A 21532-nucleotide genomic window follows, 5' to 3' on the forward strand; every position below is an offset into this window, starting at 1 on the left:
ACCTCCTTGAGGCAGAATGGACCTGGGTGGGGGGTTCCCATGACTACTGACCCTTTACTCACTGCTTGGTATGCAGCTATGCATCTTACCTCTTTGTATGTAGCCACGTCATATCTGACCATGTACAGCTGCCAGTGAAAACCCACCTGAAACCTTGCAGAAACTGACAGTGTATATAAACCCCTGACTTTCTATAGATGGGGCTCCGCCTTGGGAAGCAAATGGTGCATTAAACCTTCTTGTTAGCCCTGGTGTCCAAGTTGCCTTTGTGCCATATAACACTCTGTCCAAGGTTACATAGTAAACAACAAGCAAACCTGGGAGTCAGGCGCTGGAGTGCACATAGTAGTTTATGACTACTACAATATAGGCATGTGAATAGTATTTATAAATGGGTATTTCTAAACACACATGTGCAGACACATACACAGATGAAAGCAGAAGTAATCTGTGATTTTATTTATTTTCTAATGACAGTTGCTGTTCTGATTTGGATCAGCAGGAAATTATTATTTCTGTTTTGAGTTTTTGTCTTGCTCCGAGGGAACTATAATCCCTTAATTTTAAGGAACGATATTCCTCTAATTTTAGGGAAAACATTTTATCTTTATAAGAATTAATTCTGACTTCTAACATCTGTTTCAAATAGCATCCTCTTCTAACTGTTCAAGGACCTTGTCAATAAAGACTTCAGTGGCTATAAATTTTTGGAGTAGGGTTTTTGAAGACAAATATTTTGACTTATTTCTCAGTTTTAAATGACTAACTCACTTACCTTTGTCTTAAAGACAACAATTTGGGGGTTAGGATGGAGAGTTGCTATATTGGTTCACTCAGAATGCCATAACAAAAGTCCACAGATTGATGACTTAACAGAAATTTCTCACAGTTCTCAAGGCTGAGAGGCCAAGATCAATCCCTGGAGAGGACTTACCCTGACTTGCAGAAGGCTACCCTCTTTTCTCCCTATGTGCTTTTCCTCTTCCTCTTATAGGGGTACCAGTCCTATTTTGATTAGAACACCCCTTGCCCCCTGTGATCTCATTTAACTTTTGTCTCACAGGCCCTGTCTTAAAATATAGTTGTATTGGGGGCTACACATTCAGTGTATGGCTTTTGGAGAGAGACAATTCAGTTCATAGTAGTTGCCATTTTTAAAGATTTTATTTATTTCCCTTTGCATAGAAGAACTGGAGTGTAAGCCAGAGTTGTGGGGAATGAGGGGATTCACCAGGGATAGAGTGGGGAGCAGAATAGGTGGATACACTTGAGCGGAGCAGCAGGTGAAACGAGAGATCTGCTGTGCCATGTAGGTTAGCTCCCTGTCTGAGGATACAACTCAGGTCTTGAAGGTGGTAGTGCTGAGACTTAATCTCTTGGCCACCAGGAAGGCCCAGTAATTGCCATTTTCAGTGATGAAAGTGTAAACTAGCAGCCCCAGAGTTGCAATGTTTCTGTCTGCCACTTGGTGGTACTGCAGTATAACAAAAGCAGTGCCATGGGGGTGAGGTGGGGGGTGGAGCTTACTATTAAAGCTGAATAATTTTGGAATAAATTAGGGACACAATGTCCCTTTACTCTGAACCACTCCTACATGTAACTTTTAGGAACAGGAAAATTCTCTTATATATCACGGTGTAGTTGTCAAAAATAGGGAAGTTAACATTGAGGGATGGTGTTATCTAATGGACAGTTTATATTCAGATTTACTAATTACCACATTTTGGTCCTTTTAACAGCAGTTTCTGCCCCTCCCCCATCCAGGATCCTGTCCAGCCTCCTGAATTGTATTTACATTTAATTATTGTATCTTTTCAGTCTCCTTTAATCTGAGACAATTCTTCCTTATTAAGCATGAATGAATTCACTTAGATCTTATTTGTAACACAAGTACAAGCTCTGCTCACATGGAACATAGATCATAAACAATTTACTTTTTAGCATAGTGTTTCTAATATATGGATTTACATGATTAGGTGTTTATCTTATTTTTTGTTTTAAGGTACTATTCAAAGAAAGATGCTAGAGCGAATACAAAAATAGAACTAAGAATCATACACATTTTCAGCTTTTTTGGTTGAAGAAGAGACATAAGGTACATTCCTCTTAGCATTTATTCAGTTTTACATATGTGTATACTTCTGAAACTACCACCTAGATCAAGATACAGAACATTTCCAGCACCTAAGATTTTTTCCCTAGCCTTTTGCAATAAATACCCATTTTCACCCCCACTTTCTAGAGGGAACCATTATTTTGACTTCTGTAAACAATGTTTTTACCTTTTCTTGAAACTTCTATGAATGGGATTTTGCAGTAGGCACTGTTAGTATTTTGTGTCTTTGGCTTATTTGTAATGTCCATGAGATTCATTTATATTATAGTGTATTAGTAATAGTATTCCAGTGTACATTTATATCAGAGTTCTTTATCCGTTCTCTCTCTGTGTTGCATTATGTCCACTATTTGGGTATTATGAATAAAACTGCTGTCACTATTCTTGTAAATGCCCTTTGAGGTAAATAAGCCCGTTTTCTCTGAGTGGATTTGTTGAGTGACACAGAAGGTACATACCTACTGCACTGTAAACTGGTTGTACCAGTTTACATTCCCACCACCTATATATGGGCGTTCTTTCTAGTTGTCCTGGTCTACATATAGAATTATCAATTTTAAGAAATTTAGCTATCCTGATGGAAATGTAATATGCTTTTTCCTGAAATGTTTTGATATTGAGTACATTGTCACATTCATATTAGCAATCTGAATATCCTCTTTTATTAAGTACCAACTTAAATGTTACACTTTTTTTTTTTTTTTTTTTACTGTCAGGTTGCTTGGCTTATTTGATACATAGGATTTTTTAATATATTCTAAATTTAATTCTAATGTGAATACCTTCTGGTTTATGTCTTAATGGAGTCTTTTTGGTGAAGAGAAACAATTTGTTTATCATTGGTGGGTAAACTTTTAGGTAAGCCAATCTTAATTGTTATATATCTAATAGCTAATCAATAAAGATTGATTTATAATAAAAAACATTTATTTTTAAGTTTTTTATTAAAGTAACATTGGCTTACTTTTTTTTTTAAATTTATGCATACAAGAGCTCTGGGGTACAGGCCAGAGATGTGGGGGCGGGGGGGATGTTGAGAGGTTTCACCAGAAACAGAGTTGGGTATAGAACAGGCAGATTGACTGAAGCACACTGCTGAGGGGAGCAGCGGGCAAGACAGGAGTGGTCTGCTGTGACATGTGGGTTGCTCCCTGGATGGCTGGGGATCGAACTCGTGCTGCAGAGGCTGCAGATTGCTTCATAGTGTGGTGCTTAACCCCTTGCGCCACCAAAGGAGGCCCTGGCTTACATTATTAATGGTATTTTGGAAATACAGGACCCCCTTCTCTTCCCCACTCCAGGTATCCCCATTGTAGTGCATCCAACACCAAATCACATATGGTCTTCCACATATAGTCCTTTGTGCTTCCTCTTTGCTTTCACCCCCTCACTCCCTCCCCATCTGAATGCTTCAGCTTTCAAGTGTTAGTCAAAAATGGTTTCAAACTCTGTCTTAAGATAGAGTGGACCTAGTTTCAAAGAAAAGGAAGGCCAGGGCTTCTGAACTTGGATTCATTTTCAGATAGTGTATACCTCAGTTATAAGAACCTACATGATTGGTCTACCTACCTATCTTTCATTGCATTGTCTTATATATGTAAATGTTAAGTTTTGGGGGAGTGGGCAGACATGTAACTTTCACCACGGAGCCTTCAGAAATATCCTGGATTTTATACATTTGAATGTCAGTGACAATCTCTACAGTAGACTGTTTATATGTGTACCTATAACACCATATATGAAGAAACATAGAATAAGGATACTTTCTTTTTATTATCACATATGTCTTTCTGTACCCAGCCTGAAATTTTCAGAACAAGTGATGCCTCCCCTTTTCTATATGCCATATAGCAATTTTCACATGTGTATATTTACCTCATTTTTAAATGGAAACAAATGGCTTAGAATAGTTACTAGTATAAGGAAATGGTGACAAAAATGAGTTAGGTGTGGGGCTCACACACTGTATACATGCCTGAGATGCCCCATTATTATGAGGATGGTAGAAAAATGTATTAGAGCTCACAGAGAATGACAATAAAGCAATGGGTAGAAGTAGCTTCATCTTACCTGTATGTTGCGAGAGATTCAGGGCTGTGCAGTGTTTTAGTGTCTTTTGTCCCACTAATTGGCTAGGTAATGCTGAAGCTAGAGGAAGGGAAGAAGTCCATTATAAAATATCTACAGTGGGGCCCTCCAGTGGGGGCACAAGGAGTTAAGCACAGCACTGTGAAGCTATCCGCAGCCTCTACAGTGCCAGTTTGATCCTTGGCAGGCCAGGGAGCTTACCCACATGGTACAGCAGACCTCTCCTGTCTCGTCTGAGGCTCCCCTCAGCAGTGAATTTCAGTCAATCTACCTGTTCTGTTTCCCACTCTGTCTCTGGTGAATCCTTTCACCGCCCGCACCTCTGGCCTGTGCTCCAGTTCTTGTATGCATAAATAAATAAATCTTTTTAAAAAAAAATCTACAGTGGTTTCTCATCACTGAGAATCCACATTTTTTTTTCATTTGGGGGGTGAAGTAGGGGAGGACTTTGTCAAAGATTAATACAAATGTTACTGGGAAAATTTAAAGGCTAGAAGAGACCAGTTGTTAGGTAAAACACAATGTTAATCAGATTAAGCATGGTTTCTTTGGTTGGGCAGGGGTGAAGGGTGAAGGTAACATTCTGTGATTTATATGCTTTCATTTCCTCCTTCCTCCAGTCCTTGAGCCACTGCTGAAGGCAGCTTTAGAACCATTAATCCATTTCAGTTTTCAGTTCTTCTGCACCTATAATCACTCTCCTCCTCCCCTGCCCATCTGGGGCTGTAACTGGAATCTGGACACTTAATTGTTAACCACAATTCATTTTTCACTTTTGCAGAATAGCTTTTTTTTGTGTAATACCTTTATTAGTCTCTAGCTTGTATATATATTTATGGATCTTGTGGGTAAAATCTACCTACACGTGGTTTCTAGATATACTTCCCACAGATTAGGAGCCTCTGAAGTAATTCTAACTCAGATACGTTATGTGTAAAGGAGGGTTTCCCCATACCAACAAGCAGTTTTCAAATACTAGCTGGGCGTTTCACAGTTCAACTCAATTCTGACACCATCCAGATTTAGCATCAGATTCCATTCCAGAGTCCACTTCAGATACCAATTGCAAGTCCTCTAGGTTGTCTCTATCTTATCTATCACTTGTGCTTCTGACAGACTGGCTATAGATTGGAGGTTCCAACCACTCCCTGCTTAAGTTTTATTAATTTGCTGGAGCAACTGACAGGAGTCTAGAAGCATTTTACTTACTAGATTATTATTTAAGGACATAATATTATAAAAGGAATACCTCAGGAGCAGCCAGATGGAAGAGATTTTTACACACATAGGGGAAAGGTATGATGCTTCCAGATTGGAAACTTCCTGAACCCCATCCTTTTGGGTTTTTATGGAGGCCCCAGCAAGCATGTGGCTTATTGAATCATTAGTCTTTAGTTGTAGAGCTTTATCTCCAGCCCATCTCCCTGCCCCAGAGGCATGTATAAAGGAACTTGGAATTTCCAACCATTTGGGAGTCCCCCAGAATCACTTTATTAACATAGCAAAAGATATCTTTGAGGCTTTAATCACATAGGAAATTTCAAGAACTCTGTCAGGAAGGGGAATGAAGACCAAGTAAATATATACTATAATTATCATTATAATACATTTTCAGTTAGGTGAAGAAAATTAGGCTCAGATATATAAAGAGTTTTGACGGTAGTGATAAGGTTTCAGTAGAGGAAGAGCTCTAGAACTAGGCCCTGGAGTATTTGGACTTCCTACATAGTGTTTTCATGCCTTGAATTGCCTGGTTATTTTTGAATTTTCACCATTGAACTAGACCATTTTTAATAACCGAAGGTCTAACAGCAATCACTGAAAACCACCATCAAAATTTGTTACTTCCAGGTCTTTGAAGAAACTGGTTTTGATATCAAAGATTATATTTGTAAGGATGATTACATTGAACTTCGAATCAATGACCAGCTTGCTCGTTTATACATCATTCCAGGAATTCCAAAAGACACAAAGTTTAACCCAAAAACTAGAAGAGAAATTCGGGTATGTAACAAATTGGAATTATGTTTAGGTTGTGCTGGATAAGTATCTCAGTTGAATAATGTATAAAACTGCTTTTAGAAATTTATCGATAATAGCTAACTGGATTGTTTCCTTCTTTTAGAACATTGAATGGTTCTCTATTGAGAAGTTGCCTTGTCATAGAAATGATATGACCCCAAAATCCAAACTTGGTTTGGCACCTAACAAATTTTTTATGGCCATTCCTTTTATCAGGTATGTTGATATATCTTGAAATATAGAACTAACCTTCATGCTTCTAATAGTCACCTTTTTAATGTTGCCCAGTTTTATGATTTTTTACTCTTCTGTAGACCTTTAAGGGATTGGCTTTCCCGAAGATTTGGCGATTCCTCAGACAGTGATAATGGATTTTCCTCAGCTGGTAGCACACCTGCTAAACCAATTGTGGAAAAATTAAGGTAAAGAAACCCTGTATTCATAGGAGTCTAACTTTTTGTTAGTTTTTAATGAAGTGGAATTTTGCTTCTAAAGTTGATGGTACTGTTTTGTTAATGGTCTTGTAGATAATACAGATTTTAAAGGGTTTTTGATGAGCTGCAAAGATTAAGTGGGGTTGGAAAAGTGCTTCAGGCATATTGTGTAATAGTATATAAAAGAGGATGCCTACTTTTTGGCTGGAGTAGATAGAACATCTGGAAAAGAAATCGTGTGCCATTATACAGTTACTTCTCTATTCTCATATCCTATTAGAGATAATTTAGTTTCTGAAGATAGCTGAATAGTGGGAATATTGAAAATTATTTTTTTGTGAAGGGGAAATGTGATGCTGATGTGTAATTTGTTCAGAAAGAGAGCTGTGCATGAAAACTTGGGCTTGCTTTTCCCCCCACCCCCCTTGGCATAGATTGTGTATTCTAAAGAGTGACTTACATGAACTCTTATTTGGCAATTAATTGTATTCAAATCACAATTAGTAGGCTTAGTAAATAATTTTGTTAAATAAACATATGTTTGTAATCAGTTTACTAGATAGAACTTAACCTCTGTTAGCTTCAGAAAGTTATTTTTAATATCTTCACTATATGTACTGTTAACTTATTCTTGGCGCTTTGAAAATTAAACAATAGAAGTAAACCAATCAATATTTTTAAAATACATAGAAAGTATTCTATTTTAGTGGGGTTTTATGAGGATAAAGAGCTTAGGCGAAATGCCCTCAGAGTAGTTACTATGTTTCACAATCTGTGATTATGACCAAAAAATTATATACTAACAGGTATAGAAAAAGTAGATAGGAATATAGTGAGGATTGTAAGTGAATAGACGTTAACTAAAAAGTCAGGAAATAGTGACAGTGTTGGGGGAAGCATTGTATGAATGTTTGATAGGATTTATCCACCACAGTGTGTGGTATGGTTCTCAAGATGCTTAGTCCTAGGGTTTGTAGTTCTGGAAAGTGGCATTAGGAGATAATAAAACAATACTAAATTTCGGGTTTCTTGGGGAGTGTACTCTATATTTTTATTACATTACATGTGATGATATATTGGTGGAAATACCTGAATTTTACCTAGAAAAAGGGTGTAGAGACTGCAGTTATATTATAATTTGAAAATGCCAGTGGGGAAGAACTGAGATACTCATAAATCATCTTACATATAATACAGTTCTTGAGCTCACTCTGGACTGTATTATACATGTAAACGGTACTATAGAATGGAAAATAGTGCTTCATTGTAAACTGCATTTTCATGTTATCTTGTACAAATTATTTGCAATAAGAATTTGAGACTTGATGTTTATATAATTTGCTCATCTGTTTTCTTTGGCCCCTTTATCTTTTCCTTTAGAATATAGCTTAAATTTTTCAGTTCCTCCAGCAAGAATGGATTTCATAACTACCTGTGTAGAAACAGTACTAAATTCAGAATATCCTATTAAGAAATGAAGTTTTCAATTTATTAAGAAGGAAAACCTGCTTACATTTCTTTTCATTAATTTTAGAAAGAATTCTTTTTTCAAATTTTTAAAAGTGTAATCACTTATATGGAAAAGATAGTGAGGATAATTTAGAAAAGTTTTGGATTAAAAATAACATTACGGATTCATTCAAGAAGTTGTGAACAAAGAAACTTCTAGGGATATAGCAGTAGACAAAGCAAACTAGATTCCCTTCCCTGGTAGAACTTAGAGAGAAAATAAATAAGAAAATAAAATTTCTAGTCTATAAGATAAGTAAGGTGTTAGAAGAAATGTAAGTGAAAATATTCTGATCTGATTTTTATTTTTTAAATTTCGGTGTAGTCGAACCAAATTCCACCACAGTCAACAATTATTTCCTGAAGGTTCTCCTGGTGACCAGTGGGTAAAGCACAGGCAGCCATTGCAGCAAAAGACATATAATAATCATTCTGAAATGTCCGACCTTTTAAAAGCAAAGGTGAGTGATACACATTTAAAATTTTTCAGAATTTCAGATCATTTGACTTTGAACTGCATCTAAATTGAGGAATTGCAGATTAGCATATAGTGCTCTGAATTCTTGACCTCCTGTATTCATGACTTATAATTTGAGCAGGATTGAGACTATAACTTTTATTGCATGGTGTAATCCGGTGTAATGAGTAATTTTGGGATATATACTACCAGTGAAAGGTTGCATTACTGTGTGGTATTCTAGTGTGTGTTTATACCACTATTTATGTTCCACACTTAATGGATTCTTACAAACAATACTGCTATGAATATTTCTGAACATGCCTTTTGATGTCCATACATAGTTCTTTGGAGTATATATAATTAACAACAGACATGTTGGGTCAGCTGTGCCTATGTTCTTGAGTATATACAAAATGCTTGAGTATTTTCTCAAGTAATTTATATCTCGCAAATATGAGTCCAAGTTGTTTCACATCCTTGCTAATCCTTGGTTTTTATTACTTTACATGTATTTATTACTTTAATCATCTCTTTGGTTACCACTCTTCTTTTTCTTTATTAAAAAAATTTGCTAATCAAAATTATAACTTTTGTGTGTCAGAGGACACGAATCAAAAGAGTGAAAAGACAACCCACAAAATGGGAGAAAATACTTGCAAATCACATATCTGATTATGGGTTAGTACTTAGAATATTTAAACCATTTCTACAACAAAAAAATCCACTTAATAAATGGTCCTGAGAAAAAAGGAAAGGGGGTATCACAGCACCTGATTGTAAGCTATATTATGAAGTGATAGTACTAAAAAAAATATGGTGTTGGCACAAAAAGAAATAGCCCAGAAATAAATCCACATACATATTTATTTACAATACAATAAGCATGACCGCATAATGGGGAAAGGAGGATCTCTTTAGTGAATGGTGTTGGGAAAGTGGAAAGGTCAGGTGTAAACAAAGTTGGCTCACTGTCTAACCACCTACAGAAAAATAAATTTAAATGGATCAAAAATGTCGATATTCAGACCTACTGTAATGAGATACATAGAAAAAAGCATTGGTGATGTGTTTTATGGCAGATAACAGCGATGTCTTTGGGGACCTGACCTTTAAAGGCAAGGGAAATAAAAGCAAAAAGCAATTGGGACTACCTCAGATTAAAAAGTTTTCACAAAGTGAAAGAAAATATAAGTATATTAAAAAGATATTTTACTGAATGGGAGAAAATACGTACATATTACATAATCAGCAAGATATAGTACAAGCTCATATAATTCAACAGTAGGAAAAAAAAAATAATAAATTGGTAGCAGATCTGGAGAGACAGTTCACCAAAGAGAATATCCAGAAGTCCATTAGATACTTGGAAAAATGTTCATCCTTCCCTCCAATATGAGAGATGCAGGTTATATCCACAATGAGATGACATCTCACACACATGAGAATGGCTCATATTAAAAAGACTTATAACAATGAGTACTGGAGTGGGTGTAGATACAGTGGAACCTTGTTAACACAGTTGATGGTAAACTGGTGCAAGAGTTAGAAAAACATGATTTGGAATTACCTTAAAAAACTAAAAGTAGAAACACTGTATGACCCAACAGTTTCACTCTAGGACAACTATGCAAAGAATATAAAAACCATCAACTTGAAAAATCACATGCTTTATAGTTTTTGTTGTAATATTATTTATAATAGCTTAGGATATAAAAACAAATGCCCACTGATAGAAGATTATATCAAGAATACAGTAGTATATCTGAACAGTGAAGTACTTTCCAGCCATAGCATAACATGAAATATGCCATTTGCAACAAAATCAAAGGAGTTTGAGGGAATTATGTGGAATAAAGCAAATCAGAAGGACAAATATTGGACATTTATGTAGTGGATGGTTTGCGAATGTAAAATACTTATAAAAACTAGTGGTAATTAATAAATGAAGTGAGATTTCTGAGGTTTAGAGGCAAGGGGAAGGAATAAAAGGTCAAGGGGGATATAAACATAGTGATGGGGAAAAAGGAAAAAGCAATTTATTGGTTAAATTACTTGACATTTCTCCAAAGAAGGCATACAAAATGGCCAGTAAGACATAAAGATGCTCAACACCATTGGCTATTAGAGAAATACATTCAAAAAGCACGAGATACCATTTTATACCCTTTGATGGCTGTAATTAAAAAAATAAAAGGATACTGAAAGGTTTTGACAAGGATGTGGAAAAATTGGAACCCTTGTGTGATGCTGGTGGCAATGTAAAATGATATAGCTGTTGTGGAAAATAGTTTGGTTGTTCCTCAAAAGTTGAATGTAGAATTACCTTATTACCTAGCAACCCAGAAAAATTGAAGACAGGACAAATAACTTATAGGGTAACTTTCATAGCAGCATTATCCACATTAGCCAAAAGGTAGAAATAACAACCTACATGCTATCAGCAGATTAATGGATAAACAAAATGTGGTATGAGAATGGAATATTACTCGCTCTTAAATAGTAGTGAAATTTTGACACATGCGACAACATTTATGAACGTTAAAATCTTTATGCTAAGTAAAAGGACATATGTTGTATGATTCCACTTATCATGAGGTACCTAAAATAGAGAAATTCATAAAGACAGAAAAAAAACTTAAGGTTAACAGGAGCTGAGTGATGGGGAAAGAGGGACTTCCTATTAATGGGTACAAAGTTTCTGTTTGGGATGACAAAGTTCTGGAGTTGGGTCATGGTTGCATAACATTGTGACCATGCGTATTCCCCCTGAATTGTACAGTTAAAAAGTGGTTAAAGTGGAGTCATTGGTTCAGTTCCCAAGATGCTTCATAGCTGCATTAAAAAATGTTTGGGCCCCAGCTCTGCCCAAGTTTACCATGAGATTTGGGTAAGAATGGTTGTGTTGGGATGATGGATTTCATCGTTTATAAAATGAGGAGCACTAATAAAAGAAGGAAAGTTTTGAGAGCTTCCAACCGTGCTCCTAAAATAAAGCAGATGAAACGTCAGCCTGTATATAAATTTTACCATGCTGTCTTAGATGGGAACATGGAATGTCACTATTCACTTGTAAGGCCATTTCCTTCATGGCATGAATAAATGTCCCTGTAAGGAGACACATACTGCCTGCCCAGCACTGCTTGAAGTAGCTTTCCTCTTGGCACCCTATGTGTCTGTCACTGTCTGAATGACCTTTGTAACAGCAGATGCAATTTTCCTGAGCCCTCACACTTCTGATGGTTAATAAATGTGTTAATAAATGTGTTCTTGGGATTAAAAAAAAGTAGTTAAAATGGTAAACAGCTATGTATCACAATAAAAAATAGGTACCAGAAAGAGTAGAATTGAAATTGAATTAAGAATGTATGGCAAGTCGAGTTTCTGAAAGCCGTGTTTCCCTATCATCCTTTACTTGTTAGCTTATGTTTTCAAGCTATTTTAACAACTCCTTAAACTTTTATATAGGTAGATATAGTGTGAATTAATGAACATATTTTTATGTATTTCTAAAGGAATCTTGCTTTGGAAGCACTATTATCTATAAGACACTGATTGAAAACTGATTCAACCATATTTACACTGTAGATTTACATTTTATTTTTTCTTAATGGAAAAATAGAATCAAAGTGTGAGGGGAAATGGCAGAAAGCAGTATCAAGATTCGCCTAATCAAAAGAAACGAACAAACGGGATCTATAGCCAGCAAGCCAAGCAGCAGAATCCCTTGATGGTAAGAGTTTTAGAGCCCCTATACTAAGAAGGTAGTTTCTTTTCTTTTCTTTCTTTTTTTTTTTTTTAAAGATTTATGTTTATTTAATTATGCACACATGAACTGGGGTGTGGGCCAGAGGTGGTGGTGGGGTGGTGTGTGTGAGAGAGGATTCACCAAAGGACTGAGTGGGATTCAGAACAGGAGGATCTACTGATATACACTGCTGAGGGGAGCAGCGGGCGAGACAGGAGGGGTTTGCTGGGCCATGTAGGCCAGCTCCCTGACTCAGGATCAAACTCATGCTGCAGTGGCTGGTGATAGCTTGATAGTGCTGAGACTCTAACCTGTGCACCACCAGGGAGGCCCCTGGTAGTTTCCATTTTGTAAAAGTGAGGCAAGAACTTTGTTAGACCACGTTGATGTTAATTTGCTTTGTTCTTACTTTAATTGATATGTTAATATTTTTATGGAGCAAAATTATATGCTATTCACACTAAAAATCTTGGGTACTGTTAATTACAGGTTTGTAACATTGGTTCAATTGCATATTTTTATCTTAGCTTTTTTTGTGGAGTTGTTTTATTTTAATAGTATGAAAACAATGTGTAGTCAGCCCTGTTTTCTACAGCAGTAGCTTGGCCGCTGTACTGTCTATATTTTCCTAGAGTCGGTATTATTTTAATGAAGTTAAAAGTTTGTAAAAATATTGCAATGTGGTTTTTCCCTGTTAAGGTGTTAGAATTTAGAAAATTAAATACAGCCAATGCCATTAGTCATTAGAATAAATCTAGAGACAAATAATTATAAGCATTTCAAGGCATTTATTTCCGTTCTCTTTGTGTTCCAGAAGTTAATTTATAACTAATGATCTCTGTTGCTTGTCTTTTCTGTTAAGCATTGATACTTGTGTGTAGAATTTTCTTATGGTAGCTTCACCAATTTTTTTTTCTTTAACAGTGGGTGATAATAGTAATTTCAAGTTTTTAGCAGAAACATTTTACCTGAATTCCCTGATGCTATTTACTTCATTTGGGGGTGCATTAATTCTACTAGCAAACACATGTTAAAGATCAGTTTACTCTTTACGCTCCTCACTATTACTGTACTTCTACTCTGGCAGAAATAGTGATTAACAACAAAGAAGACAGTCTCACTAGATGATCAAATGGCTTTTAATCTAACTCAACATCTGTCCGTAACAAAATGACAAAAATCATTTCTTCTCAATATATAAATTTAACCCAATACCAATACAAATCTTTGTGGGTTTTTTACGGGTGCTTCATAAAATGACTCAAGTACAAGAAACTGTGTGTAAGAGAAGTAAACACGTGTGTTAACGAAAGAATGTAAATTAAGGGCCTCCCCGGTGGCACAGCGAGTGGTTGAGGGCTGGGTTGCAAAGCAGCCTGCAGCCTCTGCAGCGCTGGTTCGATCCCCGGCTGCAGGACGAGGGTCCCACAATGGTGCACAGACCTCTCCTGCCGCCTGCTGCTCCCCTCTACAGTGTACTTCGTTAGTCTGCCTGCTCTGCTCTCCGCTCTGACTCTGGTGAATTCTCTCACCCTCCCATGCTTCTGACTGTACCCAGTACTTGTATAAATAAAATAAATAAATCTTTTTTTAAAAAAAGAATAAATTAAAATAACATACGAATTTTTGTGTCAGACTGGCAAAGATGAATGTGATAGCAACATGTGTGTTGTTGAATATTGGCAACACATAAAAATTACTAACTGGTGCAGCTTTCTGGAAAGGCGTTTGCTTATCTTTTTTTTTTTTTTTTTAAGATTTATTTATGCATACAAGAACTGGCGTACAGGCCAGAGGTGTGCAGGATGAGGGGATTCACCAGAGACAGAGTGGGGAGCAGAACGGGCAGATCGACTGAAATACACTGCTGTGGGGAGCAGCGGGCAAGTCAGGAGAGGTCTGCCACACCATGTGGGTAGCTCCTTGGCGGATCAAACTTGTGTTTCAGTGGCTGCAGATAGCTTCATAGGTTGAATCTTAACCCCTTGCGCCACCAGGGAGTCCTGAGTTTGGCTATTTTAATAGAAATAGTTTTTGCCTTGTTTCCCTGAAGAGAAGTTTAAAGAATAGTCTCACCAGGGCCTCCCCGGTGGTGCAGCGGTGGTTGAACGTTGGGTTGCGAAGCTGCCCGCAGCCTCTGCAGCGCTGGGGCTGCCGGAAGAGGGTCCCACATGGCGCACAGATCTCTCCTGCCGCCCACTGTTCTGCTCTCCACTCCGTCTCTGGTTCTGCTCTCCACTCTGTCTCTGGTGAATTCTCTCACCCTCCCACGCTTCTAACTGTACCCACTGCTTTTATAAATAAATAAATTTAAAAAAAAATAGTCACACCAGTAATCTTTTTAATAATGAAAACGGTAACAATCTAAATATCGAAGAAGATAATATTAAATGCAATATTGTAAATCTTTGCAATAGATTACCATGTAGTTATTAAAAATGGTACTATAGATCTTTATATACAAAGCAGAAATAGATTTATAATATATTTAAAAGGCAGAGTATTAAAAATCAATGAGCTATCACCCCAACTCTGTTACAGTGACTATTATCAAAAACACGAGATAACAAGTGTTGCAAAAACATGGAAAATGGGAAACCTCTGTGCATTGCTGGTGGGACTGCAAATTGATGCAACTTCTGTGAAGAGAAATGTATGGAGAGTTCTTAAATTAAAACTACCATATGATTAAGAAATCCTGCTTCTAGTACTTTTCTGAGGGAATTAAAAACACTGCCTTGAAAAGATTCTTGTATCTCCATGTTTCTTGAATTATTTGCAATAACCAAGACATGGAAACAACCTAAGAATGCATTCATGGATGAATAAAGATGAAACATACACGCGTGCGTGTGCACACACACACAAATATTCAGCCACAAAAAAGGAAATCCTGCAGTTTGTGACTGCATGGATAGATGTGAGATTTTATACTAAGTGAAATAAATCAGAAATGCAGGTACTCTTGACTAACTATGTGGAATCTATTAAATAAAACAAGCAAGCAAAACAGCTTGTGGTGGTTGCCAGGAGTGGTTGCAGGAAATAGACAAAAGGTATGAAGGGGGTCAAAAGGTACAAACTTCCCGTTAAAAATGAGTCATGGAAATGTAATGTACCTCATGGTGAGTAGAGTTAGTAAGTGTAATTGAAAGTTGTTAAAGTATAAATCTTAAAAGCTCTCATCACAAGAAAACTTTTTTTAACTGTATGGTAACATATTTATTAGACTTATTGTGATTATTTCACAGTATATAAAAATGGGAAATTATGTTGTATACTTGTAACTAATGTAATGTCGCATGTCAGTCATAGCTCAATAAAGAATAGTAGATTATAGAATAGTTGCATGTTTTGAATAATTGCCCTGAAATGTTACACAGTTATATGAAAATACCCTCAGACATACCAGAAAAATAGATGGGAAAAACAAACTGGAATGTTAATTGTAATTATCTCTGGGTTGAGAAACTCTGGTTTTTTATATTGTATACGTAATAAAGAACTAAAAAGTGTTTTAGACTTAAAAAGAAAAACTAGAAAGTACTAATGATAGAATAGGGATGGATAAAATTATACTGGTTTTAGTTTTCTTCCTGAGAAATTTGATAGTACACCCACATTTATGATATGTGAAATAACTAGAAATGGTGTATTGTGTGTTTGTATTTTTCTTAGAAATGTGAAAAAAAACTCCATCCACGGAAGCTTCAGGATAATTTTGAAACAGGCAAGTCATTTTCTTTTTAAAATCTCTGCCTTGTGAGATTTGGTTTTATTTAAACTTGATTTTTGTGGAATACAGTGTGATGAACAATATAATAAATTAATAAATTTATAATAAATTATGTTCTGTAGAGTTAGTTCATATATGTGGTGAAGCCCTATGAAACTGGCTAAAATGAATTTCCGTAAATGATCTGGGTGAAATTACCTTTCCTTTAATGTGCTATTTTGTGAATATCAAGCCTTGGTGGTTGTGCTGGAATGTTGTAAATAAATAATTACTTAAGGTTTAGTGGGAGAGTATAGTAAAAGCAAGGAGACCTCATTTTCCTGTGTATGTAGGGAAATGTTTCCCTGACTTAGTGTTTTTATATTGTATACGTAATAAAGAACTAAAAAGTGTTTCAGACTTAAAAAGAAAAACTAGAAAGTACTAATGATAGAATAGGGATGGATAAAATTATACTGGTTTTAGTTTTCTTCCTGAGAAATTTGATAGTACACCCACATTTATGATATGTGAAATAACTAGAAATGGTGGGGATTATCAAGAAAAGTCTATTAACTTTTATCCTTTATCCTGACTTTCTAACTCTAGTACACCTACACCAGATATTGAAGATTACTGGTAAGTCTTTTTGAAATAGATGAGGGAGAGAATCTGAATTTCTTTTTCCATTTTTAAAATATTTCCTACCATCTTAGTACTTTCTTATTCAGTGAACCAGGGAAGTCATTATTCAGCAATAACATCTTCAATCTTTCTGTGGCCTGGTAGTAAGAGAAAGGGCCACCCCTCGTTATATCACTAAATCATTAGACTACAGTTAGATTTTAGTGTTTTAATAAACACTAAGTCAGGGAAAACACTATTATTTTAATAGTGTTTATTAAAATCGTACTTGAAACTTCTCCATCCTCAGATATGAAGAGTAGTATGTAATTTGATTTGGATAGTAATACTAATGAAAGTAGAAAGCGCTTTAGTAATGATTTAATAGATGTTTTTTAGGAGTGCAATAGACTGTATTTTTTCTTAGGTGCTATTTCAAATTATGTGAATTCCCTTACAGTTGATATATATGTATCACCATCTCAATTTAAGACTATCATATGGAAAAATCTAAGAAATGAGAAAAGCATCCCAATCATAATAATTCTTTTCTTACAGTACTCTATGGCTTAAGCAAGATACAAGCTATTTTTTTTTTGTGTGTGTGTGGGACCCTCGCTGGTGGCCAGGGATCGAACTGGCGCTGCAGAGGCTGCGGGCATGCTTTAGCCCTTTTTTTGGGGGGAAAGGTTATTGAATAGCTGAGTTAAGGAATAGTTTCGTATAGCTAAGTTATGAGGGCCAAAGTCTTGATTGATTTTTTTGGCCATGTGGGTGATGAGGGAATGGTAGGCTGATCACTAAATCTAATCACCACAAATTCAGAAATCCATCATTTCACAAAATCTTTATTGAAAAGAAGCCAATGTTTAGAATCATTAAAGGTGGGTATACTATAACTTAGTATAGCCAGCTTAGTTGGGTGTTATATGGATATAAAAATTAATTTATCTGGAGAAAGAAATATAAAAAGATTCTTGTCCTGAGGAACTTCATTTCAGACTTTATTCTGCCTCAGTCTCTGGGTGTCTGTTCCAAACCTACTTTCCTGGTCAGGTCCTTGCTTTACTTTAAAAAACAAACCTCATATAAGTTGGAGTTCTGTTGTACTGTGATTTTGAAAATTTGAGTTTTTCTTTAGGTTCATATACCTAATTTGATACTTGAAGGTTTGGTAAACTATTTTTCTAGAATTGAAATCTTAACAAATCTTCTCATTGTAATTTTTATAATACCTACATTTTGATTTATGTAAAAGGCTCCCATTACTTGGGCACAAAATACAAATAAGGGATTAGACAAAGGTATATTCATTTTGAAAGCAAGGAAATGTTAAGGATATTAAAATAAAGACTGAGGTTAAGATTTTAAATGTTTGTATGGAAATAAGCAATGGTGTAGAAATTCAGTTGAGTACCAGAATGGCGAATGTAAAGTACCTTGATCATTCTACATAGATTTAGATTTAGAATGTTAGTACCATGAAGAATTTTATAACCAAAGTGAAGCATGGTGATTTTTTTTAATTTTATTTTAAACAGATGCTGTATATGACTTACCTTGCTCCAGTGAAGACCAGTTGCTAGAACATGCAGAGGGACAGTCTGTGGCATGTAATGGACATTGCAAGTTCCCTTTTTCATCCAGAGCCTTTTTGAGTTTCAAGTTTGACCATAATGCTATAATGAAAATATTGGACCTTTGAGAGCAGCAGATTTATTGTGGAAGTCCTGCGTCCGGAGACATGTTGCATTTGAGTGGGTGTCTCTTTGAGCCTCACCTTTCTCAGGTGTTTTTAAAGCAATGCAGGGAGGCAGTGATGCTTCTGAAGTAGCAAGAAACTTGAGTTTGCACTGTAAATGCAGTTATAACCTTATATAGACATACCTTCTCAGTGTTTAGCTTTTGAATTTAAGTTGGCTGTTTGGAGGGCATTTTTTGTTTTCTGTGTGATTGTGGCTTTTCATTTGTATTTTGGTCAGAAAAAATAGTGTTACCGTCATCAAGTAGCCACATTAATGAGAATATTCTGTCTACCCATTACAGTAATTGTAATAATAGTTATCTTACATTGAAATTTTAGAAGGAACTTAAAATACATACTTTTCAAATGACCACATTGCTGAAATGTCACAGAAGTGAAGATTGCAGATCAGCTGCTATAGTGGCATATTGTGTATTTCTCTGCTTCTAACCAGTTAGGTTCTGTAATCCTCTGCTTTTTTTGAAAGGTTTTGTTGAGAGGTTTTCTTTAGTGCCAGTACCTGCCTATGTAATGTTCATGTTCAAGATGAACTCATAGCACTTCATTGGAGGACAAAGTCCTCAGCCTGGAGAGTGGCGAAGCCTGGTGGGGATTGGATGATATAATTTGAAATTGTGCTTTACAGTGAGAAAACCTGAGACACAGCTGAAAAGAGGGGAACAGAGAGCAAGAGGTCCCGTCCTCAGCAACAGCTATAGTCATGCCTTTGTAACCTTACTGCCGCTGACCTGTTAGTATTGTATAATACAGTAATTTTGTTCTTGTGAAAATGTATTCTGTATTACAGTTGTGTGTGTGTGTGTGTGTAAAACTGACTTTATAAGATATTACATTGCATCTCAATGTTGATCTCTGGAAACTGATACTCATAAGGTTCCAATTTGCAGTAGTACCAGAGACTGATGAGCTTTTATTTGCATGCTGAAGCTTCTGGGTGATGGTGCAGGAAGGGAAAGATGTGCAGTTAACCAGGTACACTGCAGAGGACCAGAAGAACACGGAAGCAACATACATAACTTATAGTAAGGAATGTTTTTTTTCATTCAGGATTCTTACATCCAGATATGGATGGCAGTGCCCATCTTAAGAAGGATTTCAGCTCTAATTGAGGACAATCATCAGGGCTTTAATAAGGAGATCTTAATGTTTGGGCTGCTTCTGACCTCATTGAAGGTATTTGTGAGGTGGGACATTTGAGGAGTGTGTGAGCATATGCATGTATGTGCATCTGTCATGTGAGTTTTAAAAATCTTTTTTTACATGTGGTATCCACAAAATATATATCTCTGATTGTAAATTTTATTGGGGAAATCTTTATTCTGTATACATAGGCTTATTTAATAGGAGTTCTATTTAACCCAATGGGACTTTCAAAATAAGTGCTAGTGTAAGGAATTCACTTGGTATTTTTACTTTGCTTTAGCTTTTAAATGGCTTGATTTTCAAGGAGAAATTCTATTTATTAATAAGTGTCACCCTCTTGGTGCTAAGCAGGAGAATTCACAACAAAAGCAGTACTTTTTGAATTAGGTTATTCCCAGTCCTGCATCTTTTAATGTGACAAAATTGTGAATCTTCTGTGACTTTACAAAATGCATTATATTACTGTGTTGGGAAGCTCTTACTGTTCTTTCCAGAAATACGCCTACCTTGCTTGGGTCTCCTTATAGTTAGTTCCAGCATTCCAGTTTTGTTAAAAGTGAAAATTTAGTTTGCCTGACAGGTAAATCATTTTCACTTGTTTACTGTCATCTGTAAGCATTTAACACATAGTGATTTCTGTGTGTGTGTTTTCTTTTCTAAGTGAGTACTCAGTCGTTCTGGTGCCTAGTGTTGGATTTTTCAGCTTTTAGTACTAAAGCAAAAGACATTAGAGTTAGTTACCAAAAATATGTCCTAATTTGAGCTTTCTCAAGAACCAACAAGTTTTCTCTTTTTTGATATAGTAGTCGAACTGGTTAAATATTATTGCTGTTGTGCTGCTTCATTTAATGCACTGTGGAACAAAATAAGGGTACTGTTGGGAGGGTATTTTGGTAACTTGAGGCTTTTGGCTCTCTTGACAATTTGAGATTAAAAAAATTAAGAGATGTGTTGTAAGTTTGTGATGTAACTTAACTATGCAGAAAATGTGTAAGTTGGATGTACCTGTTTTACGTCTGCTGTACTTATTCCTTTGAAGCTATGTATTAGTTTCTCAGAGTTCAGGTGATTTTGAGAAGGGCCAGGTTTAGCACAGAACTGGATTTCTCCTTTGAGAAATTTTAGCATGGTTTGAAGAAATCAAGTGATAAGTGGGTGTGCTGAATATGCAATAATTTCCTTCTGTGTGCTGCATGCATTTTAAGGAGCTAGAAGTATATTAGCTTATGTTTTTTGTCTTTGAGAAATGGTTCTTTAAATTCACTTTTTAAAATGTTCTTATGTTTCAACTTTACATATTCCAAGGTTCTAGTGCACTGTGAATCTTTTTTAATTTTGTAGGTGCTTTTATGTATGACTTTAATGATTTGTAAAATGTTAAATGAATTGTTTGTGTACTTAACCATTATGATCCACAATGGGTTTGGTTTACATGCTTTCACAAGACTTTGTTAAGAAATAGAAATGAATGGCTTTAGGGTTTCAAACAGATGCTCTCCTGACAAATGAACATATGGAGAAGTTTGAGAACCTAGTAGAACTCTTTTAGCTTGGGTAATATTTGATTAAAGATGTTTGAATATTAGTTGGATTTTTGTGTTAATATGTAAAGGCAAGTCTCCTGCCCAAGGAATTATGGCCACTGCTTGCTGCTTTGAGCTTTGAATATCCTTATTTTTCTAGTAAATATCAGTAAGTATTGATACGTAGATATATAGCAAAATAAATTTTATGCTATAGGATTGGGTTGGTACTTTTTTAAAGCTTTAGTAATTTGTGAGTAATCTAAAATAAAAACTCAAATCTGAGTGGATAACATCCTTTCCATGGGGCTCAGCATATTGTGGTGGTCTTTAGAAACGGTCTCAGTACATATATGCATTAAAAACAGTTCATTACCTATTCCCCTCA

General features: G+C 35.8%; 1 protein-coding gene across 2 annotated transcripts in view; it reads left to right on the top strand.

The window, feature by feature from the left end:
• The window catches only part of DCP2 (decapping mRNA 2), a gene marked incomplete at both ends in the record, with an annotated part of 47589 nt that extends 29171 nt beyond the window's left edge, over nt 1-18418 (top strand). The window contains 7 exons of one of the 2 annotated variants that reach the window (XM_084234017.1): nt 6056-6208; nt 6330-6442; nt 6541-6648; nt 8495-8630; nt 12249-12359; nt 16053-16104; nt 18255-18418. In XM_084234017.1, the coding sequence (XP_084090143.1) occupies nt 6056-6208; nt 6330-6442; nt 6541-6648; nt 8495-8630; nt 12249-12359; nt 16053-16104; nt 18255-18418 (837 nt within the window). The remainder of the gene's footprint in view (nt 1-6055; nt 6209-6329; nt 6443-6540; nt 6649-8494; nt 8631-12248; nt 12360-16052; nt 16105-18254) is intronic. The other variant, XM_084234018.1, reaches the window with a different exon arrangement.
• Nucleotides 18419-21532: the final 3114 nt, after the last annotated feature.

Source organism: Talpa europaea (genome assembly GCF_964194135.1).
Source record: "Talpa europaea genome assembly, chromosome: 5".
NCBI lineage: Eukaryota > Metazoa > Chordata > Mammalia > Eulipotyphla > Talpidae > Talpa > Talpa europaea.